This window comes from Crocuta crocuta, unplaced genomic scaffold, assembly GCF_008692635.1.
Source record: "Crocuta crocuta isolate KB4526 unplaced genomic scaffold, BGI_CrCroc_1.0 scaffold60, whole genome shotgun sequence".
Lineage (NCBI taxonomy): Eukaryota > Metazoa > Chordata > Mammalia > Carnivora > Hyaenidae > Crocuta > Crocuta crocuta.
In genome coordinates, this window is record NW_027527145.1 from 579357 (window position 1) to 605678 (window position 26322).

General features: G+C 40.5%; 1 protein-coding gene across 3 annotated transcripts in view; it reads right to left on the minus strand.

Annotated features, from left to right (window-relative positions):
• The window catches only part of KLF12 (KLF transcription factor 12), a 426216-nt gene that overhangs the window by 47688 nt on the left and 352206 nt on the right, over nucleotides 1-26322 (minus strand). For all 3 annotated transcript variants that reach the window (XM_077761828.1, XM_077761905.1, XM_077761769.1), the window contains one exon: nucleotides 14945-15007. In XM_077761828.1, coding sequence (XP_077617954.1) covers nucleotides 14945-15007 — 63 coding nt within the window. The remainder of the gene's footprint in view (nucleotides 1-14944; nucleotides 15008-26322) is intronic.

Here is a 26322-nt window from a genome sequence, read left to right on the forward strand (position 1 = left end):
TGATGGACATTTCCTATAAAGTAAACGATCTTCCCTTATTTTCATCAGGAGGTGCTTTCTGATGTGTGCTTTGGGACCATGGGCCCACGGCTGCTATGATCGTGGTGAGGTCCAGCTCCTTAGCGCTTAGAAGGAGAAATGATTTAACTTTTTATACCAACATGGATTGACCCTCTGCACAGTGCCACTTAAAATTGAGTACCTGTTGATCAACTAACAGATTAAAGAGAAAAAGACACTTATTCTCTGTTCATCTGGGAATGTCACATGCCTTAATCCCGTTAAGCCAGACCCTGCATCTCTATTTTGTTCCAAATCCTATTTCCAGAGTTGTGGTGTTTGTAGGTGCTTGTGGCTTTGAAGGCATGGCGATAAAAACCAGAAGACTGATTTTCAAATCCATCAATATACACACAAGAAACCAAAAAAGCCATCGAATTAGCACATCCACAGGACAAAGAATTAAAAAAGAAATTACCCAGACAAAGCCCATCCAGGAGGTGACCCTTTTTTATTGGACTAATTACAAGGAAATATAAAAGGGCAAGCTTTTATTAATCAAGCTCTTTTCACTCAGCCATGAAGAACTGCTAGGCAGGAAGAAAGCAAAGAGACAGGGTGTTAATGTAAGCCTGATAATTAAATTCAGAATCAAGTGGATCAGAGGGAACGGCGTATATGGAAAAGTCAGGTGGAGGTAAGAATTGGCATTCTAATCCCATATAATACAATCTGGTTTGTGGAAACAAGAGCAAAGGAAAGCCATCAAATATACATTTTTAAAGCATCAATAAAGGAGGCTACATTGAAGAGAAAAGTGAACTGCGAAAATAATACCACTGAGGCATTTTGTAACATCTTGCTTTCCAGAGCATAAAGAGCTTTCCTACATAATCTCCTCCATTTATTTTCATATCATTCTTGTGAAATATATAGACAAGAACAGGCATGAGGGACTCAATCTTGCCCCAGATCACATAATTAGAGAGTGACAGAACAGGTCCCAAATCTCTGAAATTCAGGTCAGTATTCTACCATTATCCTTTCAACATTCTGTTGAACGTAATAGTTCGAAGCAGAGAAAGGGTAGAAGTGATGTAACCAATATTTAAAGACGTTCCTAACATAAAAAAAACATTCTTGTTGTCCCCAAATCTGAATATTTCTACTTGTCTTAAAATACTGCATAAAGGATGGGAAACAGCCATGAAAAAGTTAAGGGGAAAACCACCAAAATCCAGAGATTAAAGTTCTTTAGCTTAAATTTGCTGTGCAAATGAAGCCTAAAGCCAGGCCTCAGTTTTCCTACCACACCAAGATGAGGACGTCGAAAGAGGATTCATTTCAACGATTGGTATGTACGTCCCTAGCCTGCTATGCCGCGTGCAGTGGTGTGCTGATTCACACACACGAGCAAAAAAAAAAAAAAAAAAAAAGGAAAAGAAAATGATGACCATAAATCGTGAAGAAGGTGAAAATTTGGTTTATATGGTGGCCTATGATCAGAGAGGAGAAGAGGCTGATAGTGTGGGGGACTGTACGGAGGAGTTTGCATTCTTAAGAGCATGCTTAAGTTGAGTCTTGCAGAATTTGTTTTCTCGGTGAACAGTGTACTTTGGGAAACACACGCTCAGTGTGGCTGGAACACGGAGGTGAGAAAGCAGTAACAGAGTTGTCTTGCAGAGGGTCTCATGAGCTGTGCTAAGGGCTCTGGACTTCTAAACGATGGCAAGGTCTGGAAGAACCGTAAAGAGAGGGGCAGTGCCCTTTGCATTGTAGGCACGGCATCACTGCAGGCATGGCAAAGATCAGACACGGGTGGCAGCGGAAGGAATCGGAATCCAAGGAGATCAGTTAGGAGTGTAGGTTAGTATTTCAGGCAAGAGATGATGAGGGCATGTGGGGTGAGAAGCCAACACTGCCGAGAGGTATTTAGGCGGAAGAACGCTAGATTGGGTAATCAAGTGGATGCTGGTTTTGACAGAGGAAGGGTTAATCTGAGTCTTCTGGCTTGCATGGGAAATAGAAGATGGGGCTTGGAAAACATGAACAAATAGACTCTTTTCCAGTGATCGTCTTCAGAAGTCAGGGTCCTTGGTGTTTTGCAAAAAGATGCCTTCCTGTATTTAAGATCTATTTATTTAGCCGGGGCCAGATTAAGCAGACCTGGGTGGGCTGGACGAATGCCAGGGCAGGTGCCATTTCAGGATAGGCAGCTTGCATATTCGGAGGAGGGGCAAAGAGATGGACCAGAGCCGAACCGTTTGCACAGTGAGGACACATACCCTACGAGCACCACGACAGCGTCTGTCTGATTGACCTGTGGGTATCTGTGGCTCACGCACTCTACTTTAAAGCCACCAGCTGATACTTTGCAAAAGATGTTTACCTTCAGATTTTCTTCATCTGAAAACTTTTTTTTGTCCTTCATCATCAAACAGAGATGCACGCACACCCTTGGTAAATACCATTTATATGCCAGTGCTGCCCAATTTGTATCTACAGACTGGCCTTCTCCTCCATGCTCTTGGCAGTAGCCACAACTTGCTCAGACAAAAACTTTCCTTCCTCCTTTCCTTCCATAAGCAATACTATTGACCCTGCCTTCAAAGTGTAACCGCACTGCACCTAGTTCTCTCTCTCTCCGCTGCTACCACTTTATGTCGCTATCATCTTCCCCTCAACCCCGGGCCCAGACCCTTTACTCGTCCTGATTCTACTCTTCTACTCCTTTCTCCACAGAGCAGCCAGGTGAGCCTTCAAAGTATGTATCTGATCATTTCACTCTCCTCCCGTGGCCCCCGAGGCCCCCACAGACTGTAGACTGTGTGCTTCTGTCTGGTCAACTTCTCTGACCTTATCTTGCTATCCCCACCCCCCACTCGAATGTTCCAATTTCTCCCCACCCCAGGGCCCTTGTTTCTAGCACCTGGAATAATTGCCCCCAGATCCTCACGCAGCCGGCTCCTTCCCATCCAGATCCCAGCTTCCGGGTCAACTCCTTTCAAGAGGGTTCTTTGGAGCAAGCCTGTTGGATGGCATGCCAGTCATCTCCACTCATATCCTGGTTACACTTCTCTTCAGAGTACTCATCACTACCAAATGTCTGTGAGTTGTCTGCCTCACCCTACTACATGCTAAGCTCCGGGAGGGCAGCGGTCTTGTTNGATGAATGAGCATGAATATTTTAGACAAGTGATGATGCTGTTGAGTTAAAAAAAAATTCTGCCAACTTCAAAAGCACCCAGGTTTATAAAAGCGATGGAGAATGTAAATACTTAAATTGCAATGTAAAATCAAATTCAGGCTACGATAAAGAACAGACTCAGTTAATGTGTTCTTAGGAGCCACAGGATTTAAAATAAGCAAGGAGCACTCTGATTGCCATCCTCATTTTCTAGAAGGTATTGCCAATATGTTGGTTTTTTTTTTTTTTTTTTTTTTTTTTTNCAAGTCTCCCATTCAGGAGCGGAGAGAGGGGCAGACGTGTAAGCTCACACATGTTCTCTTCATATTTTCTCACCTTCCCAAGCCAGTTTTGTGTTTCTTTAGTACACCCTTCACACTCCCAACAATGTGAGTAGTGCCCCCTGGGGTTGTGCACTATGACAGTCTTGAAAAGAGAGAATCAAGCCAAATGTGGCAGCACATTTGTGGCTGTCTAGGCTTCTTTATGAGGGGCGCTTTTCTGTTAAAAACGTCTTCACAACACAATTGCGGGAAAAAAAATATCATTGCTATGTACAGTCAGTTCCTAATATAAGCAAAAAAATGAAAATGAGCCAAACTGCATATTATTCTTGAGGATGGTGCTGTGACAGTTTTAGGTTTTAGCTTAACTCAGCTGGGTCTCAGGGTCCCTTCCTCTGAATGGTATCCCCATGACTCTCTGCTCTCCTCTCCAAAGTATCTCTCGTACCCGCGCTTCCTGAGAGAAACGAGAGCATCAGGCACACAATTCAGAGGGAATGTAGCCTTCCAGGAACTCCTGGCACAGTATATGAAAGAGACAGGGTGTGGACTATGCAAAATACATTATCTATTAGCCTGGGTAATCTTGACTTTCAAATAATCGAGACTCTACTGTACAGGAGGAAGACTTCTGACGATTTAACACAAGTTCTTATGATCAAAAACCAGGTTACTATCCACAAAAGTAGAAAAACCCATGAGGGTCAGCAATATTTCATAGGAAATATTGGCACACTACCAAGAAGGAAGGAGACAGAATGAGCCTAGTCCCATTTAGAGGTAGAGACTGAAGCAACTGGCTGCATTTCAGTTTTATGACACTATTGCATCAATGTCTACTTCAGGTCCTTTTAGGAGTGTTTACAGCAGGCTCAGGCTCACCTCTAGGTGGCAGCAATCTCCTTCTCTTCTCAACGTGGCTGCCTCTGGCCTTTGTTTCCTACCGCCACCCTAATTCCACACTTCCTTCATCTTCCCAAATAAATACTTCACAGCCTGTAAACTTTGGGGAAGATTACTGTAAGCTACTTTCCCTGCAAGAAATCAGTCTATTCTTGCCGTTAAGCTACAGGGTTCTTCGAAGAGTACAAACTAATTCAGGCCTAAAGTGAAAAAATAACAGAGAACTATTTTCTTTCTCCATACCTATCAACCTCAAACTCTAAGGAAAGCGATGTTTTTCTTTACAGTCCTCTGAGGAAAAGAGGCAATGAGTAGAGGAATGAGAAAACTGATGGAATTGGAGAGATCTCCATTTTACAATAATGATAATTTAATTTTATGGGTGATTTTTAAATAGCTGCTTCTCTGAAGGATGTAACCTGATACGCCCATTTATGAGGGCGGCCCAAATACATCACCGATGAGAAGATTCAATGATCACACAAAATTGGTAACATACAGAGAATGACCTTTCTGTTTGTTTGGACTTCCCAGAAACTGAAGCTCTGTCTTTATCCTAAAAAGCTACCATTTCTGCTCAGAGGTAATATGTGGGCTTTCTGGAGCACATATTTACCTAATGCACTGAACCACAGTCCTACCCACATACATCCACCTACTCAGGGCTCTAATTTTTTTTTTTCTTTTTTTGAGATAAAGAGAGAGAGCACATGTGTGTGCACATGTGCAGGAGGAGAGGGGCAGAGGGAGATAGAGAATCTTATGCAGGCTCCATGCTCAGTGCAGAGCCAACATAGAACTCAATCCCACAACTCTAGGTTCATGGCCTGAGCCAAAATCAAGAGCTGGATGCTTAATGGACTGAGCCACTCAGACACCCTAAGATTCTAAATGGCTACAGTTAAGAAGGACTCAAGGTTGCTGAGTTCAACTCCAGCTTTCTTTGAGGCTATAACAAATGCTGGGGGTGTCAGAGAATCACTCAGGTGGTAGTAAAGATTTCTTTTATGTAACACTGACAGAGGACTGTGGGCTAATAGGGTTTATGAAACACTTTCAAGGTGATACTAAAACGGGTATTACCTCTTTTGCACTCTTCCCAAGACCTAATTTGAAAATTTTGGGTCAGATACCGTTCATTCATTCACTTAATTGGAAATACTTAAGTGCAGAGGTGCCTGGGTGACTCAGTGGGTTAAGGGTCCAACTCTCAGTTTCGGCTCAGGTCATGACCTCTCGGTTTCGTAAGTTCGAGCCCCGCATTGGGCTCTAAGCCGACAGTGCTGAGCCTGCCTGGGATTTCCTCTCTCTCTCCCATTCTCTCGGCTCCTCCCCTACTCATGTGGTCTTTGTGCCTCTCAAAATAAGTAAATAAACTTAAAAATTAAAAAAAAAAAGAAACGCTTGAGTGCAAAAAGTATAAAGACTAATTTAGGATGAGTGACAAATTTATACCAGAACCCAAGCTGTAGACATGAGCTTTTCTCCTTTCCCAAGGTGTTCCTCTATTCTATGTATCTTAACTCAATTACTATGGGTATTTGCTTTTAAAGGCTACGTTTTAAAATAAGGGATTCAAAGCAGGATTTCTGAGAAAATGGATGGTTTGGGGAGATTAGAATAAAAAATTGAAAGTTTTAAGGTAAATGGAGCCTAGTCTGACTGAACACTGCTCTTATGATTTGGCCAATAATCGCAAATAAGACCTGAAACAAGCCATGGATTTTAGTTTCTAATTGCGGATTATCTTCATCATCCAAAATATAAGGAAAGCTGGGTGCCAACTCATAACATTAAAGCTCATTAACTACCTTTAACGGCAGCTTCCAGTTCACTGAATCATGGTGCTAGTTTATGAAGTGTAGTCTTCCCATCACCATTTGGTACCAGCACCACCTCTGCCTCTGGGAAACTCCTCATTACATGTCTTAGTGGAACTGTTAATCAGGACACCTTTCGTCCCTCGGCCAAGGGCTGGGCATCTGAGCCAGCCAGGGGCCGATAAGACTCTGCCTAGCTCTGCTGTGGTTTTGAGGAGGTGACATCAAGGAGCCGGAGCTGAGTCACTCTAAGTCTGCACCTGCTTATTAAATCCTGCTCCGGGACCCTGGGTGCCGTCCTGCTTCCTGTGTTTCCTGAGGCCCAGCTCTGCTGTTTTTCCTTGGACTTTGTAACCTACTTCATGTCCTTCTCTACACAATTTCGTTTTGCTCAAGTTGGCCAGACTCGGTCAGCTTCCATTACTGCGGGCAAAAGAACCTCACTTGATAAAGGAGACTAAACTGAGTGAAAGTGCAGACGGGGCAATGGTTACAACCAGACAGCTGGTCCCAGCCGCATCTGGAACCCTCCAGATTCTTCTCAGCTGTGGGCGTATATGGAGCAGTTGTGACTAAAACCTTTGTGATAATGGTAGGTTTTAATTTTTGGATAAATGTGTCATATACCAACTATTGCTCTCTTGAAACCGATTAAAAGAAATATGTTAATTAAGATACTGATCCTACCTTAGATAACCTAGTGCTGTACTAAGAAAGAAGTGTCACAAATAGCTAGTTTTAAGGAAATTACCAGGAAACTTTTTGAAAATCTAGTGGTCATTGAGAAAAATTAAAGTAAGATGAGAATATGCTCAATTACAAAAATTGCTAGTTCAATGTCCACGTGTAGATGAAGAAATGTCCATGGCTAGAAAAATGACTTTGCAAATTTGCATGATGAATGAAAATCAGAATAAAACTATTGACACATCCTGTATTCTCACGGGGAAATTCCCTTAAGATATATCAGCCCGAGTAGTATTTCTGGCATATTCAAAGGAACACATGAGGATTTTTGATTGGGTCCCAATATTAGGCATTTTATCTTTCAAATATATATTTAGAAGGCAACTACGATTAGCCAATTTTTTATTACAAATATATTCACTGAAAAATACTATGATGGACTAAAAATGAATGCATCTCTAAGACACGGAGATTGCTCTGTATACACATGGGCAGTGAGTTAGCAATTTTAAAGTTAAAATGAAGAAAGACTCCTGGGGCACTTGGGTGGCTCAGTCGGCTGAGTCCAACTCTTGATTTTGGCTCAGGCTGTGATCTTATCTGTTTGTGGGATCAAGCCCTGTACTGTGCTCTGCATTGAGAGCACAGAGCCTGCTTGGGATTCTTGCTTTCCCTCTCTCTCCGTTCCTCCCCTGCTTGCTCTCTCTCTCTCAAAATAAATAAAGAAAGCTTAAAAAAAAGTCTTCATTTGAATTTTATATATTAATTATAATATGCCTTATGCTGGTACTTTCAGAGACACACAGTTTATTCATACTGGGATGGTTTTATTCTGCATTATTCATTAATGACTCCTTACATCCCCTTGTTCCTCATGTTTCCTTATCACACATCATTATTTTAAAGTTCTACACACGAACAAGTTTAACAGGGAGGAGAATGTGACAGGGAGTAATGCACACTGTGCAACTTAAAACTTTAAAAAGCTATGGTTTAAGTAGCTTTCCCAAAGTAACTCATGATTTCAGACTATGTAATTTTAAATATCCTTAAGTGTATAAAACCAACCTAAAAAAGTCACAATTACACGAAAAATGTTATAAATCTCAGAATCACAACCTGGTATTTTTTTTCCTTTTTCTTTTGCTTAGTTTGGATTTAGTTTGCTCTGGTTTCCTAATATGGAAGCTTAGATTATCGATATGAGATCTTTCTTCTTTTCCAATAGATACCTTTGATGCTATAAGTTCCCTTTTAAACACTGCTTTTGATGCATTTCACAAATTCTGGTACGTTGTGTTCTTATTTTCATGTACTTAAGAATATTTTTAAATTTCTTTTGAGCTTTCTTCTGTGACCCATGTGCTATTTAGAAGTGGGTTGTTCAGCCTCCACCAATTTTTGGGTTTTCCAAATAAGTCCAACTGAATACTGAAGTAATATTTCTTGGCCATGCTAAAATCAGTTAGTAAGAGCACCTGGCTGGCTCACTTGGTAGAGTATGGGATGCTTGATCTCGAGGTCACAAGTTCAAGCCCCACGTTGGGGGTAGAGATTACTTAAAAGAAATCTTTAAAAAATAAAAAATTAAAATTAGTTAATAAAGTGGAGATGCTTTATGACATGATAGTGCCACGCCCAGCTACAAGGCTGAGAAGATGCTGAGAATCAACAGAGTATAAGGAGAGGCCCTATAGGGTCTTCTATCAGCCTTTCAGTAAGATACTGATGTGCTTCTGAGCAGCAGATCGGTAAAGACAAAATGCTCATGGCCTTTGAATAGAAAAATGTTTCAGAAGTGGTGACCTTTGTGGCTCAGCATGATCTTGTAGCCCAATTCTTCTAGAATTAAGGAAATAATTGCAGAAAATAACCTTCTTTAATTCTTTTCCCCAAACCATCTTTATTGTGACTGATGCAATATTAGAGGCAAAAGTCAGCTGATGCTAATAGGAATGAGAAACACTCTTATCATGAGGTTTCTTGTGGAAATTCTGGGTGATAGAGAATTCAAGAAAATTAGACACAGGTCTTTAATAAGGTCAGTCTGAGAGAGGGTACACAAGTTTGAAGTATACATAATTGTCACTAAGCTATGACGAGGTGGCAGAAGTAATTAAAGAATTTAATAGCTGAGACTGGATTAGAAAATACAAAAAGATGCAAATTGGGAGGGAATTAAAATGTAGCAACACCCTGAAGGCACTCTTCATTGTAATTCAGTATGAATACAGAGAACTTGCAAACTGGTTCACAATTCCATGAACTATGGCCCATTTTCCGAATCTGTTATCAAACACTGGAGAGAGAATGCTTCCAAATTAAATCTACAGGCGACCTGCTGTCACTTATTTGCCAACATGTATGGATTAAAAAACCTACGAGGCCGGGAAGGCATTCTGGGAACTAAAATTTACACATATTCATGTCCATACCTATTACCATAATGTCAAGAAGCGAAGCAGTGGAATGCTCTGGTAATTAATGTAACATAATCAATATTATCTATAAATACTTAGCAGGCAAGGACCCATGAGATGCTGAATAAACATTCTGGCAAAGTAACTGCCACACAGAGTGGGCAGCACTGTCTCCATGGGGGCCATCTTATGTCCCCCTTTTCTCCGGCATCACACCAACATCATGGGAACCTCCCACGCAAAAGCTTCCTGCGTAATTAGTGGTGAACTAGCTAGCTACCTTACTTAATCATGAGCACTTCTCTTGCTGTACCCATAGGTAGCAATTGCTACAAAGCAGAAAGACGACTGGACAGGTTTGAAGAGACCTGGGTTTATGCCCACGTCCGACATGTTACCTTGCTGTCTTTGGGCCTCCATTTCTACATGTGGAAAGTGAGAAGCTGAAATAAACTTGTTTATATTTCCTTCAGCTCTGAAACCGATAGCTACTACATTTGGAAATGCTCTGTCTCTCCCTAAAGGGCTAATTCTACATCAGCTCTCTGAAAGGTTTCCCATATCAACACCTTCAGTGCCTCTCAATATTAAGGCAAAAAGTTTAAACAAGAAGTGCTCTTAATTTTCTGACAAAGATACATACTTGTCATATCCTTCAGGAAGATTCTGTGGAATCACATCTAACATTTGCAACTGTGGGCATTTAAATATTTGAGCTCATTGTAGCACCATAAGCCAATAATAAAGCATGTGTGAAAAGGTTCTTTCTGCTCTCCACAAAAATCTGTGACACAGTACTCTTTCACATCCAAATGTGAAATGTGATTCACACTCAGAATGTGTCATGATTTGCAGTTACACTAGTAAAACCAGGACTTCTTTGTGTACACAGCTACATAACATCTCAGACACGTTGGTAAGAAAGAAACCACAATTGACACGGGTAGTGACAGCATCCAACCGGTTACAGCAAATTACTTCTATTTTACTGATAATTCCTGTTAATACTTTATTTTCTATGTCATTATATAAATAGCCCATAAAAATCTCTATTATGTAATGCTTACAGCTACTCTTACTTTAAGAGCCCTGCATGGATGTTTGAGCATAACCACCATCACAATAATCGCCAAAAAACGACATATACCCAGGGCGCCTGGGTGGCTCATCCGGTTAAGCATCTGACTTTGGCTCAGGTCATGATCTCACGATTCGTGGGTTCGAGTCCCGCGTCGGACTCTGTGCTGACAGCTCAGAGCCTGGAACCTGCTTCAGATGCTGTATCTCCCTCTCTCTCTGACCCTCCCCTGCTCACGCTCTCTCTCTCGCTCTCTCTCAGAAATAAATAAAACATTAAAAAAAAATTAAAAAAAACCAACGACATATACCCAAGTCCTCTATAATTTCAGGAATGGAGCAGGAAGAGGAGGGAAAAAAGGGTCAAAAGAAAAATGAGCATGTATCCATATGTATGCCTTTGGGATACTCAAGTTGATCCTGGGAATTTCTGGAGTTGTGTATCAACTTCAATGTTCAGGTCAGAGACTGTCCCCACCATACCCCTCCCTGTTCTGTTCTCACCTACACGTACATACCAAACACATGTTCCAGATCTCTATTCTATCTCTGAGAATACAACTGGAAGATGACATGGACACAGCCACTCTGCGCATTTGATACCAGAATAACTAGCTTTACCCCCAAAAATCTATAAAGAACAAAAGTCTCTCTGGACATTTAATTCTCTTAAGCTTGCCTCCTTCTCCCCCACCCCCCCACCCCCGCCCATGGAGCAAAATATTCTTTTTTTCCTGGCATTACTATATGCAAGGAAGAGGAGCAAGTGCTCTAAAAAAAGGTTTTCATAGTTACTGGACAAAGGAAGGTATGAATACCTCTACTTCGTATCAATGATGAAGGAAAGAGAAGGGATGTGCACATGAAATACAGAACAAAATCCACATGTTGAGCCTCAAAGGCTTCATCAATCCTTGAATCCACAAATGCTACTAGAGTGGGGTGGCAGGGAGGAGAGAGCCATTCTGATGGACAGAGTTTATGTATGGTTGGACTGCTACCTTTGATTAATTGAATATTAAATGAGTTGTACAATGCTCTCCTGTTCTTTACTGTGGTGCTAACACACAGCTGTCATGAAGTGCGTATTGCCATCATTCTTGAATCCCTGGACGTCAGCAGACACTTACAGCAAACCTGGCTCTGTCCTAACATCTGTCATTGCTCCCCTTACATCCCGGTGCTTTTCACCTCCTCCCTGGATACCTCCATTTGTTACCACATCCTCTTTCCATTCCAGCGAGTCGGTTTGCCTTGAACAGACGTTCTTTTCTTTCCACACATTTCTTCAGTTCCAGAGAGAAGAAACGCTGCCACAGGAATGAGGCCAGTGGACGCGTCCTCTCATACTAACATTATGCAAAGGAAAACACTACTTAAAATTTTTAAACCATCTCCACTCAATAATAAGCACTGGTTTCGTAGCTCAACCACAGCCACTGACATTTACAACGTATCAATTGTCATGCGTTTCCTGTGCGTAACTTGTATATGTGCTGCCGAAGCAAGCACGTCCTGTGCGTAACTTGTAAGTTCAAGCCTTTCCATGTTTTAGTGAGGCTTAATTGCTTTTCTGATGAACAATATTTTTTAACTGATTGGAGCATTTGCTAACTCAACTTCACAACATCACCCGACATCATTCATATACGGCGCTTGCAGCTCTAACTCAAGCCGGAGCCAAGCTAGTGTTGAATTTATCTCATGATTCTATAGATTATCCCAAACTTCTATTTGGGGAAGATCAACTGTCACTTTCCCTTTATCTCTATTGTTAGCACAAGTATTTTAACTTTCTGAATTTCCAGAGCCAATCTTTCACAAATCTTTCTTCACAAAGAAATAGCATGTGTTTATCACTCAACTAGATGTAGATGCTGGGTGAGTCACTGAACTTCTTCCTAATCAGGTGATTTATTTCCATATACCAGCCTCATAGCATCCACTTAAGAAAAATTCAAGGTAGTATATATAAGAGGGATTTTAACTAACTTGTGACCAAATAAAGCATATGTTTTAAATCCACATATGCTCCTACTCAGGTTAATTTAGAAATATCTCCAGGTCCTTGTTTATGAATTTCAATATATACAAAAGCAGTAACTCAACCCTCTGTTTTTCCTACTAATTCTAAGTCTTTACTCAGAAGCCTTCTTCTCTGGGATAGAACGGGTCTTAAATAGAGTTGATAACATTTCCCTCTGATATAAGTATAGCTCCTTAATGCATTATCCACATTTTATTACATGTTGTTCTTTATATGGTATCATATAATATTGTGTATCATATATACGTCACACACACACACACACACACACACACACACACACACACACACACACACTTCACCTGCAAGAAAGTGAGCCCCTTGAGGATGAAAACCATGTTTTATTTATCTTTCTAATCTAGTGCTCTTCACAGTGCCAGGGACTGTAAATAAATGCTGCTGAATAAATAAAAGTTGAATTTTCTCAAGGCTAGTAGTAAAAATCCTTTTTGTTTTTCATGGATTACTTCTCTGGAGATAAAAGTGGTTTAAACTTACTAACCAAATAATGGGCTATGAATTATGTAGGAACGAATTACCATTATTCCAATACTTCAGAAAGGAAGAGTGAAGGAAAGACTATTTGTTATTTACTTAGTGATTGCCACTTAGCCATTGAGAAATCAGTTGTTAGAATGTGGATGTGATAACTATTCATGTGTACTTATCCATTGGCTCATGCTGCTCACTTGGGCATCACATACTCTCTGTATGTAATAAAGTTTCTTTAGTACAGTATGCCTTGTACTGAGAAGGAATATCAGTTCTGGGCGGTCAGGAAAAGACCACCTTTCTCCCTTTCCATTTATGTAATGGGTGTCGGCATTATTATTCTCTTGACTTTCCAGGTTTGACAGGGGACAATATGCTTTAGTGACTGAGAGGGATGATGAAGGATGCCCCTGCTTTTAGACAGTGTATACCCACATGGCTGTACTCCCTGTGCTCCATTTCCCCCTCCGTGAAAAAGAAAAGCGCAATATTTAACAACATCACTAAGCTATTGTGAGGGTTAATTAGATTTAATGGGGGAAGGGAGGTGAGCTGATTACACACTATTCAGATTCAGAGAATCATTATTTTGTGTCTAAAAATAATCCTGATTTAGGAGCAAAATTAATTTGGAAGCTCAATCTTTGGTAATCATCTTCCCGTACTTAAAAAAAGCCATAGTTTTTAATCAAAATCCCATTCTAAGCACAATTCAGTGAAGTAAAATTGGAGATCTGTGAATTTGCATTGACTCCTGAAGTAATACGGTACACAGTTCAATTTTTTCTTTTTCTTTTCTTTCGGTTTTTGAAGATGCATTATGTGTAGAAAGGTTAATTTTGTGGAATGGAATAATGTAAACAAAGATAGTACATTAATTTTTTGTTTCACATGAAACATTTGTGAAACACTTTAAATTACTTCTTTAAAGAATTAGTAATCGAAGTTTTGCGACTGAAATAACTTTTCAGGTCATTTCCTCTAAGTTCCACCTATCTGTATTTGTTTCAAGAACGATTCAGTGCAAGAAGATCTTCAATCCATGTCCTAATTCCCAGACCTCATGAATGTTACTTTTCATGGAAGAGTGAATTCTGCAGATGTGATTAAGGATCATGAGATGGGAAGATTATTCTAGGCTATCTAGGTGGGTCTGAGATGTAAACACAAGGAAGTGTCTTTGTAAAAGGAAGGCAGAAAGAGATGTGACTACAGAAAGGAAGGAGACAGTGTGTGGCATGGGAGGCAGGAGGAGAAAGCCATGTGATGTGGGCCCATAAGCCAAGAACTGAGAATGGCCCCTGGAAGACAGAAAATGCCAAGAATCGATTGTCCCCTAGAGCCTCCAGAAGGAATCAACCCAACTGACACCTTGATGTAGCATCAGTAGATTCCCTTTGGATTTCTGACCTCTGGAACTTTAAGAGAATAAATGTATATTCTTTTAGCCAAAAAGAGAGAGGGAAAGGAGAGAGAGAGAGAAAGAGAGAGAGAAAGAAGAAAGACAAAGAAAACAATAAGGTCTTCATATGCCCCAAATTAAAAAAAAAAAATCCCTGGATATTTACACCTAAGATCAGAGGAAAAAAAATAATCTAAATAGCAATCATCAAAATTAATATCATAGATTAATTTACTACAAAAATCTTTATGAGAACTGAAAGTTGGTACCTAAGAAAAATCTGAGTTGTTGCCTAAATATCACTAAAAAAATGTACAATATCTTCCCAAAAAGGGAAACATTCTTTAAAAATGTAACAGTTGATAATCCTAGAAAATATACCGTAACTGTTAGGAGAAAAATGTTGCACTCCGGTTTTGGTGACTGAACTCTTTTCACTGAGAAGGAACCTGATTGCTTTTCTTTAGAACTTTCCAAAGGAAAGGGAGACTCTGGTTCAATGTGGATATTCAGTAGAAATGTATTCTCTACAGAGAAGTAGAAATAATTCTCTTCTGTTTTCACGCAGACCTATTAAAACTTCCCATAAGACTCACCCATTTTCATAACTTAGATACATACTCACCAAGCAAACTTCTGATTATTCATTCGATTTCCCCGGACCCTTGATACTGGGGACGGATGTACTCTGTAGGCAAATGAGAATAATCCAGTCATTTAAAAAAGCACATTCCTGATTACAAATGAATAAAAAAAAAAGTTCTGATTATAAATGATCTCCTGTAGGTATGCTTAATGCCCCACAACTTAATCACCTCTTAGTAAATGAATACAATTCATTCCTATGCATCCACACCTGCAGTCTCTCTTTCCTTTTTTGTACCACTTTTAACATAACCACTTGCCACAGGGTTCACTGTGAAGACCCTCCAGTTCAGGACCACCAGTTTCATTGAATGACAGATTCACTTAGTCCAACAAAAAAGTTACGGACTAGCTAATCCTTGCCAGGTTTAGAAGTAGGTGAAAGTAATGAAAGGTCTGATGTTTGCCTTCGATGAGTCCCAACTGCTGTGTCCTCCCACAAGGGATGCCAGGGGACACTAAGTGCACATTCCCTGAATCAACTACTAGAATTCAATCCCTAGGAAGCAGGATAATGAAGGAGATCAGGATATACTACCCCCAAATATGCTACTTTGGCATAAGGATTATTTCGAGTTGCAGACAAGTAAGAAACAGCAGACACAGGAGGAGGTCTACACTGTCCTTTTATATGCCTAAAAATAAAAACGTCAATTTTCCTTAGTAAAGGAGATTTTCATTTGTAAAGGTGTCCTGCCCCACCTCTAATACCACGAAGTGCGACACAAAACTCTTTTCATTTTCTTGAAGGTACAGAGATGTGGCTGAGTAAACAATCCTTATTTACCATTAATTTCCCCCATCTGTTTCCTAGTTACTTTCCTACCCTCCGCCCCACTAGAAGCTCAGAACACTCCCCCTTTCCTTTTGACTAGTCACGTCACAATTTATCGCTCTTTGTTAAATGGTATAGAAGATCCCAATTTTAACCTTTGAGTTACACATTGCTGAGCATTCTCGCGTGTATGCACGTTACATGTGTAAATGTGTTTTTGCCCCTTCTCGCTAATCTGTCTTTTGTCAGTTAGTGTGGGTCAGTGTTTTGTCAGTTTAATTTGCGGGCCCTCAGACCTACAACCTAGGAAAATAAAAGTTTTTTTTTCCCTTCCCCTACAAGTAATTTCATCCAAATGTCCAGGAACAGCATTTGAGAATGGGAGAGGAAGGAAGGGTGAACAGTTATTTCCAGGAGAAAACCTTTCTAGATGTCATGCTCTGCAGCTGGGCTATGAGGAAGGTAGTCAGTCGAAAACTAGCGAAATAACGGCGAAGCAAAAGCTGTATTGTTTTACGAGCTTCCAGGGTTAGAGTCATCCACTGGAAGAGTTTAGATTTCCAAGAACTGCTGATATCTTCCAATCAGGAGCTAGCTGCTCACCCTCCACCTCTTTGTGGGTGGCTCACTAGATGAAATATGCCCTACTTCCTGCTTCCCTGTGGCCAACTTCCTGCTTTGTTCTATCTTTCTTAGGATTTGTGAATCTAGGCCGTCTTTCGGCTTGTGTTATTGTACGTCCCACACATTTCTCTTATTTGCAAGAGAGAAAAGAGAGATTTTAAGCTGGTCTTTAAGTCAGAAGCAGCAGCGCCAAGATTCAGTAGAAGCCCAGTTCTCTATAGCTGTTTAGCAAGCAAAAATCATTTCAGAACAGATAGTACCGTTCTGGCCCCTCAGAAGGGCCAGATGCAAACTTCCTGTAAATCCAGAGGCAGACTGCACTTTGCACTCGGAAGGCTTATTTCTTTCAACATCCCTTATTAACATTCTTTTCCTCACAGTGCTTCTCAATGGCTGCTGCAGCTGGGCGGCTCAGCACAGATTTTCTGCTCTGCATGGGGGAGGGGATGTTAATTATGCAGAAAGATGGAGAGGGGCCAGACAGCCCCTCTGGTGAACTGTCTCATTCAAGCACGGCCCACTTCCTGCTGTTTTTGCAGCTACAAGGATCACCTGTTGGTCTTGGCGTCTGGCCAAACTGGGGCCCGGCGGAAATGACAGACTCAGCTAGAAATGAAAGCCAGCTCATATTCCGGCACCCCAAATTGGAGAGAAAGAAAAAAAAAACATGCCACAGAACTGCCTAAGAATTATACAAAAGGTAGCAAGACTCATTTTTCTCTTCTCTTCTTTCTTTCAATCTATCTGCTTGAAATACAAACATCAAAAAGAAATCGTGAGCCAAAAAATATTTCCCCAGTTAAATCTCCCTGACCTAAGTCCTCCTAACATTCCCCACATCCCCACTCGGGTGCCAGAATCCTACTGCCTAAATAAAGTTCTAAGGAGTAATAACCCAAACACTCACAATTCTTTAATTCATTCCACATCCTCTAACCAGGTGAAGTTTCATGATAGAAGTATATTCTTCTTGAAGTTTCTTATTTATATATCAGTGGAGGAAAATGGGCTTGTTTAACTTATAATTAAAATATTCTCTTGGCATTTGGATCTTTTAACAAAATCCCATTGATCCATCGTTCAAATACTGTAAGTAGGTAATTTCTATCATGGTTTAGCAGTCTACAAAGAATTCTATGTCAGTGTGTGTATGAACAAATAATTACAAAGTTTCTTAAATTAAAACGGTAAAACAAGAGAGCTTCTTTTCCTTTTTGAAACGGAGTAAATTGATAACCTGGAGCTAGCTTCATTTGATGAAGCAGACCATGAAGGTTTGCATTTCAGCTACTCCCCAAATTTTATTTCTTCAAAAGGATACGCAGTGTTTTTGTGAGCTCAGTCTGGCCATCACCTCCCTTCTTTCCACAAATAGCAGCCAGGCAAGGTAGCAAAGTCAAAACCCCGGTAGGAGAAACCACCACCTCATCTGCATGTCATGCATTATTCATGACCTCCTGATTCCTGCACCTGCATCTAGGCAGGAAGCTTGCAGGGAATGTTCATTATTCTTCTCTTAGCCTCACACAGGCTCGATTACTGCTAAGCCACTTTGTTCTGTAACTAAGAGTTTCAGGCCTTGGTACTAACCTCTGGATATGGAAAGAAAAAAAATCACCATGCTGAAGAAAAGAGCAATTTTGGTTGTTGTGCAACATGTACTGAATCCTACAACGTGCTGTTCTGAGACTGACAGTTACTGTCAGATGGAAATGCTCACATTTGGTGATGTACAGTACATAGAAAGAAGGGAAGCCATACCATTAAGGGCATGTATACCAACTGTTCTATTTACATACACTTACCCATCTAAGGAGACAGCATGTTTATAATTGTGCCCAGCTCAGGGCTTAATTTAGTTTCCTTGCTAAGCATGTGAGAACTTTCTAAGTATCTTAATACAAAAATGGTTCTTCTTCTTTGGGTATAAGCTCCAAAGAACCTGACCATGAAATCTTGTATTTTAGTATTTATTATTAACTCAAGCAAATATGATCACTCTGCTTTTCAATGTCTTGAACATTGAAAACATGTTTATGAACATTCCTGAATGGCTAGTGGCAGGAGGTAGGATAGGAAACCCAACACTCAACACAAATTACTGATGACTAATGAACTGCTGGGGAAGGACACCATCTACTTTTTTACTCTCCCCACCAGGGAAAAGCTATCCAGCTTAAATCCAATCTTACAGCCCCAAATGAAATTAGGATGAAGTGAGTACAAACTGTAGGGGACACCCGGTGGCTCAGTCGGTTAAGCATCCAACTCTTGATTTCGGCTCAGGTCATGATCTTGCGGTTTTGTGGGTTTGAGTTCTGCATCGGGTGCTGTGCTCTGACCACACCACGCTGTTTGGGATTCTCCTGCTCTCTCTCTGCCCCTCCCCTGCTTGCACTCTCTCTGTCTCTTTCCATATAAAGGAACAAACAACAAAAGAAAAAAAGAGTACAAACTGTGGAACCAAGCTGCCTGGGATTCCAGCTCTATCACTTATCAGGAGAGTCATGTCTTTTTTTTTTTTTAATTTTTTTTAATGCTTTTTTATTTATTTCTAGGAGAAAGAGAGAGACAGCGTGAGCAGGGGAGGGTCAGAGAGAGAGGGAGTCACAGACTGAAACAGGCTCCAGGCTCTGAGCTGGCAGTCAGCACAGAGCCCGACACGGGGCTCAAACTCCCGAACCGCGAGGTCATGACCCAAGTGAAAGTTGGACGCTTAACCAACTAAGCCACCCAGGCGCCCCACGAGAGTCATGTCATTTTAAGGCAAGCTGCCTAATCTCTCTGGGCTCCAACTTCCTCATCTATACAAATGGCAGGAATGGTGGCCACCTCCAAAGGCCGTGAGACTTATATGAGTTAATAGCTGTAAAGCATTTAGAACACTGCTTGGTATCCAGGAAGCAGAGAATACACATTGGCTATTATCACAAGCAGTGTTGATTGGATTGGAAAGGACTGGAAGATGAACCTGGAATATCCAACTGATTCTGAGTTAAGTAACTTGCCAAAGTGACACAGCTAGTCAACAGCAAAATCGGAGCTTGAACACAGTTATGTCTGACTTATGCTATTCCATGTGAACATCAAATACTGTGAATTCATACATATTCCCTCCACACTACCCTAAAGGATGCCATAAAGTGAATTAGCACCAGAGGCTTTAATGAGAGATTGTGTATTTCTTTAGGGCCAAATGAATATTTTATAATGTAAGTAAATGCAAAGGGAAAGTACTAGTTCTCCTGGACTAAAATTGGCACTGGATGAAACACTAATCATAAGGGTATTCATAAGCAAGTCATAGTGATAGAGTGGGTATACTCTTCTCCCTTCAGCTGCTTAGGAAAATTTCTTATTAGTGTTGCTATTTAAATATATTAGATATGACAAATGTAAGGGTTTGTTTTTTAAAATTTTTTAAAATTTATTTTTGAGAAAGATACAAACAGCAAGCAAGGGAGGGGCAGAGAGAAAAGGAGACAGAATCCCAAGCAGGCTCCATGCCATCAGAGCAGAGCCCAACGCGGAGCTTGAGATCATGTCCTGAGCCAAAATCAAGAGTTGGATGCTTAACTGACTGAACCACNTCTAAATATAAATTAATTATAAATACACAAAATTAATTCTAGCTATATCTACTTCCTTCCTTCCCATTTTTTTCTAGAACCCAATTCAATCTAACTTCAAAGATGAAGCCATCTTTTTCTTGGTCACCAATGGCCTCCGTGTTTTCAAATCCAATGGTTAATCCTCAGTCCCCATCTTCTCACACTCAGTAGCAACTGCTGTAAGTGATCACTTTCTTTGCAAAGCTTATTCTGCTCAGCATCAGGGACATTTTTCTGTCTTTCTTCCTCCTCCTTTTTGCGTTTGTGTGAATTTCCTTTTCTCATTCTTTTCAACCATAAATGTTGGTGTGGTCTGGGGATAATCTTCCCATGACCTTTCTCTTTCTTTTTTCAACTCACTCCCTACCTAAATCTCCAATGTGGCTGTCCTCACCTACTTGATGATGTCATCCCTTCTATGGGGCTTAGGTGCCATCCATATTATAATAACACTCAAATTTCTATCTCCAGCCCAATCGCTAGATCTTCTCTGAATACCAGACTTGGGTTTTTCAATCTTAATCTACCCTTTCCAAAAAAATATTTTTTAAAGGTTTTTTTTTAATTTCAGAGAGAGAGAATGACAGCGTAAACAGGAGAGGGTCAGAGAGAGAGGGAGATACAGAATCTGAAACAGGCTCCAGGCTCTGAGCTACCTGTCAGCACAGAGCCTGACGCGGGACTCGAACCCACAAACTGTGAGATCATGGCCTGAGCCAAAGTCGGACGCTTAACTGACTGAGCCACCCAGGCGTCCCAAAGGTGTTTTTTCTATATCTTCCAAGACATAAAAATCCCAGCATCATTCACACAGTTGCAACGTTGTAGTAATACTTGAGTTCCTTCATGCTCTCATGTCTCATATGTTAGAAAGCCTGATTAATACTGAGAAAACTCAGAATAAACTATTATTTCACAGACCGATAAAATATTTATTGTAGGTAATTACTCATCTAGCAAGATTATAGATTTTCATTTTCAAGATCATGAGAAATTATAATGTACAAATATTTTCTACTCTTCAGTCCATTTTGTCCTATTATATAATAAAATTATTAGGCCCATATTTTCATCCATAAATTCCTCCAATTATTCAACATAATACACACTTTAACACCTCAGCTTAAAGAAAAGATTCTGTGAAAGAAAAGACTAATCTAGAAATAATTCTACAACTATTTGTAAACATCACAATTTTCCTATACACCATCACATGAAAGATACTTTTAAAGTAACCCTTGGTATTGCTTCCTTCTTACACATAGTTGTACTGAATACAAGTTCTCATGATTGCCCAGGTTTGGATGTTTTGATTGCAATATATATATACTATACTTAACCAAATAAAAATATGTGTGTGACTCCAGCATTTAAATTAAGTGAGTCCTATTTATTCTAAGCTTTTATCAAGCTAGTGATTAGATGAACATTAGAAATATATATATATACACACACACACACATACACACAAACATACATACATATATACATATATTTTTTGTTTATTTATTCAAGAGAGAAAGCCAGAGAGACTGAGGGAGGGACAGAGAGAGGGAGAGAGAATCCCAAGCAGGCCCCATGTCAGCATGGAGCCTGATGTGGGGCTCGATCCCACAAACCGTGAGATCATGACCTGAGCTGAAATCAAGAGTTGGATGCTTAACCCACTGAACCATCCAGGAGCCCCTGGAATGACATATATTTTTAACAGTCCCCCCACCCCCCCTTCTCATTATACTGTAGTCATTCTCTCTCCTGCAGCCATTGATACTATTTTTAGAAGTGTGGTCTATCCTTAAACATATTGAATGAATGTGATAATTGTTTTCACTGTTTACTCTAACAGGATAAAAATTGTGAAAGTATAGTGTTTTGCAGGGAACAACATGTATTTCTGCCAGACATCAACAGAATGAGGGATTCTAGTAAGAAAACCATTTGGTTTGCACACTTGCATCATATAAATTCATCCCAGCCTCGTCTCCCAACTTCTCCAACTACTCCCTCTGTGTCAGTGACACTGAAGATTCTCCTCCTTCTCTTGTTAGCTGGTTAGCAGATGTTCAACTCTAAGAAGCCACCCCAATCTCCAGGTCTAAGTTAACTCACTGTAGGTTCTCCCAGCACGGGTACTTAGCACATGATAAATTAAGATGACATTTGTTTGTATGCTTATTTTGTCTGCCTCTCTAAATAGACAGTATGCTCCACGGGGGACAAGGAAGCTTTTCTCTTTTTGTTGTCACATCTCTATTACCTGTCACAAGTGGGCACTCAGTAAACAACTATTGCCTGATGAGCCTTGTTTCCCTGCTAGACTGCAACTTCTAGGATGGCTGGCAATGGCCATGTCTAAGTCACCCCTGCATCCTCGGAGCTTAGTGTATCATTATTAGTAGCAAATAAACATGGGGCTAAGGAGTTAGTGATTGGAGCAGTCAGCTGGAGAACAATAATGTCAATCTTTCCTCTATTGGTCAGAGCCATATAACCATCACTCAGATCTTTAATTTATTTATTGTATACCTATTATTTATTCATTTATTCAAATATTAATTGAACATCTATTGTGTCAGACACTGTTCTAGATTCTTCAGTCCTATGAACTGTATTAGATGATGGAATATTACATCTATAAAGAAATGGTTCGACTTCAAGGAGCCTACAGTACAACCATGAGTTTGAACAATAATTGGCCGTCATGTGCAATGTGATAAATGGCCATGAGAGCAAATAAAAGGGGTGTCTCAATTAATTAAGCTTTGGAGTAGACCCAGAAGTTTCCCTAGGACAATATGGACAGGCAATGAAGGATGGAAATGGGCAAGAGCAAAACCACAAATTGTTTTGGGTGACTAGAGCAAAGGATTTGGCAGGTCTACAGGGGTAAGGGGTAGTGTAGTAACAGGGCCTTAATCAGGGACGATCTTGTGTACTGTGAACTCAAAGAGAGTTAAAGGACAGTGACCAAAGGCTTTTAAGGTTAGAACTGACACAATCAGATTTGTACGAGAAAAGTCACGTTGGCAGCAGTGTAGAGAGTGGCCTGAAGACAATGCAACATTACACAGGAAGAGCCTGAGGAGCCACTGGAAGCCTACTGTAAAACCTTTGATGAGCAAGATCTAAGATGGCGGCAGTAGACATAGTGGGAAGGGAGAAGGAGGAAGAGGAAGATAGATACATACTAAATTAGGTGTTATTCCTGGGGCTTGGTATAAATATATGCAAGATGTGGGGAGGCAGGGCAGAAAAAGGGAACAGTTTTTGGTGAACCCTTAGGTCTGTGAATTGGGTGATCAGAGGAATCAATATAAGGAATAAAGGTTATGTTTTGGGATTAAAAAAATACAGTAAGTTTCTGTCCCTTGCATGTACAGATCTGAGGTTCAGCAGAGAATTTTAAGAAGAGAGCTGGAGATGTGAGCACCCTTACCAGATAGTCAATGAGCCCTGAATTTCCTGGAAGTAGAATATAAGTGAGAAAGCCAGCAGGCGAAGGTCAGAATACCAGGAAACTGTACATCTTCTTGCATGACTTTAAACCTCTTTTCCTACTCATTCAGGGAACACCAGAGGTCCCTGCTTATTGATGGGAAGTTGGTGTTTCATGATTCAATTTAGGCTTATAAGATCTTATAACCAGTCTTAAGAGAGGGAAGACATGATCTCTTCTCCCCTTCCTTGATGTCAGGAAAGCCAAAATTAATCTGTTTATCCTTCAGTATTGCCTTGGGTAGTAAATGGCCCCAAGAGCAATTCTCTCAAGTGTCTCACAAAACATGGAGTCATCCCTGACTGAACTTCTCTCTCCACTTGCAGCCCATTCTCAGGCCTGTCCACTACACTACCTCCATTCTATCTGCTTTTCATTCCCATAGCCACTGACCTATTTTGACTCACATCTCTCACTTAGCAGGACCATTCCCAAAATCCTCTCTAGTCCATTTTCTGCACTAGAGTCACGATGATATATTTAAAAGAGCAAATCTGTTCTTCTCACTCTACTATCCCTTCAGTGACTTTTCATTGCTCTTGAAATACACCTAAATCTCAAGTTGGCCTACATGCCAATGATCTAGCCCACTGGCCTCTACCTCTCCAGCTTTGCTCTCCCACAATATCACTCTTCCTCACACCCTGCACTCTGTGATCCAGTCGGCCTGGCCTTCTTTCAGCTTCTCTCTCTTAGCTCAGTGCCTCTGCGTGTTTTGTTCCTTTTATACAGAACCTCCAACGCCACCCCTTCACCTACATAACTCTTCCTCAGTCTCATCTCTCAGCTCAAATACCACTGCCCTTTCCCTGATGGACCAAACTGGACCATGTCTCTATGTTATAGACTTAAGTTATTCTCTCCATTTGTTCTTCACAGCACCTATCAGGGTTATGTACAGTTACATACAGAAGTGATAATTTGGGGCACCTGAGTGACTCAGCAGGTTAAGCATCCAACTTCAGCTCATGGTCTGTGAGTTCAAGCCCCATGCTGGGCTCTGTGCTGACAGCTCAGAGCCTGGAGCCTGCTTCGGATTCAGTGTCTCCCTCTCCCTGACCCTCCTCCACTTGGACTCTCTCTCTCTCTCCAAAATAAACATTTAAAAAAATTAAAAAGAAATGATGATGAAAAGCAGGAACTTTTTCTCCTTAGCTCTACACTATATGCCCAGTAGTAGGCCCTACATCTGGTACAAAGTAGGCCCATATTAAATATTGCTCTATAAATGAAACAAGATAAAGGAAACTCATAATAGTGGCTTTCTTATTTTTCCAAGGTTTGTTCTGGCACCATCTAGAAATAGAAGTCAATGTATACAATAATTTAGTATCTAACTTAATTTTAAATATATATATATATTAAATATATATATATATTACAGCTAAAGTATAAAGTGGAAGGTGAGTGAAAAGGGATGTGGCCTGACTGTCATCCAAACAAAGCTTTGGCCCCACAGGAGATGGATTCTTTAGATCCACATCAGCCCGTGCCCAGCACCGTCTACACACAGGGCCTGTCCCAGCCCAGGAGGCCAAAGGAGATGCAACCATCCGTCACTTCTTCTCCTCAGGAGAAATCTGTGGAAAAACAGTGGACGCTGCGAAAAGACTGGAGAGATTCACCTGAGGTATGTAGTTTAGTGTCGAACCAATGAGAATTTCTCAGTTTGGATAGTGGTACTAAGACAATGTAACATATACACCATAGGGAAGTCAAGTAAAGGCAATCGGTGAACTCTCTATAGTATTATTGCAACTTTTAATTCCACAAATCATTTCAATTAGAATTTTTAAATGTTTTTCTATTTATTTCTGAGAGAGAGACACAGCGTGAGCAGGGGAGGGTGAGAGAGAGAGGGAGACACAGAATCCGAAACAGGCTCCAGGCTCTGAGCTGTCAGCACAGAGCCTGACCCGGGGCTCGAACCCATGAACCGTGAGATCATGACCTGAGCCAAAGTTGGACGTTTAACCAACTGAGCCACCCAGGCACCTCCACAAATCACTTCAAAATAAAACATTTTGAAGCGCTATCCCTTTGCTGGGATAAGAATATAAGCAATACAGATCACCTAAAAACTACCTTTTTTCTGTTTTATTTAGTGATGTATTTTTTCATTCTTTTCAACAGTTAGTTACTATTGATAAAATCCATTCTAAATGCATTTACAGAGTAGATGTGTGTGTACATATCCTCACACGCTTTTTTTTTTAAAGCAAATAAACTCATCAACCGATTCTACTTTTACCATCATGCAGTTTGCAGGTAATGGGTACAGAACTGCTAGTAACAGGAATGTTGGGAAGTGGTAGAGAGGAAGGAGCAAAAGAAGAGAAGATAAAGACACATTAAAAGGTTAACAGAAATAATGCCACGATGAGATTCTGGGGAGAAATTTAAATTATGTCTAGAGAGCAACAATGTGTATTGTGGAGTTGACACTTATTGAGGTGACACAGACCCCAAATTCCTGCCTTCGCCTGAGATACCCTGACAGTTACTTCAATTTTCCACTTCATTTTGCATGTATGTAAGTCTGAAGGATTATTTTTCAGTGTTCGGTGTATGGTGCATTGATATTCCTTTCCTTTAACGTGTGAACTGAAATCCTTTGATTTTGTCATTAGAGTGGATTGAGTTGGAGGAATTTCAGGAATTGAAAGACATTCTGATTGGTAGTTATCTTAGGAGTCACACTGGTAATGTCTTTTATTTAGTGTGTTCTGTCCGGAAAGTATAGTAAGCAGCCCAAGAATGACTTCAAATGCTTTTACTGCCTCTGGCTGCATTAATTTTGGGATACCTCATTTAGGCTAAAAAAAAGAGGCAAAGTAAAAGTATGTAACATG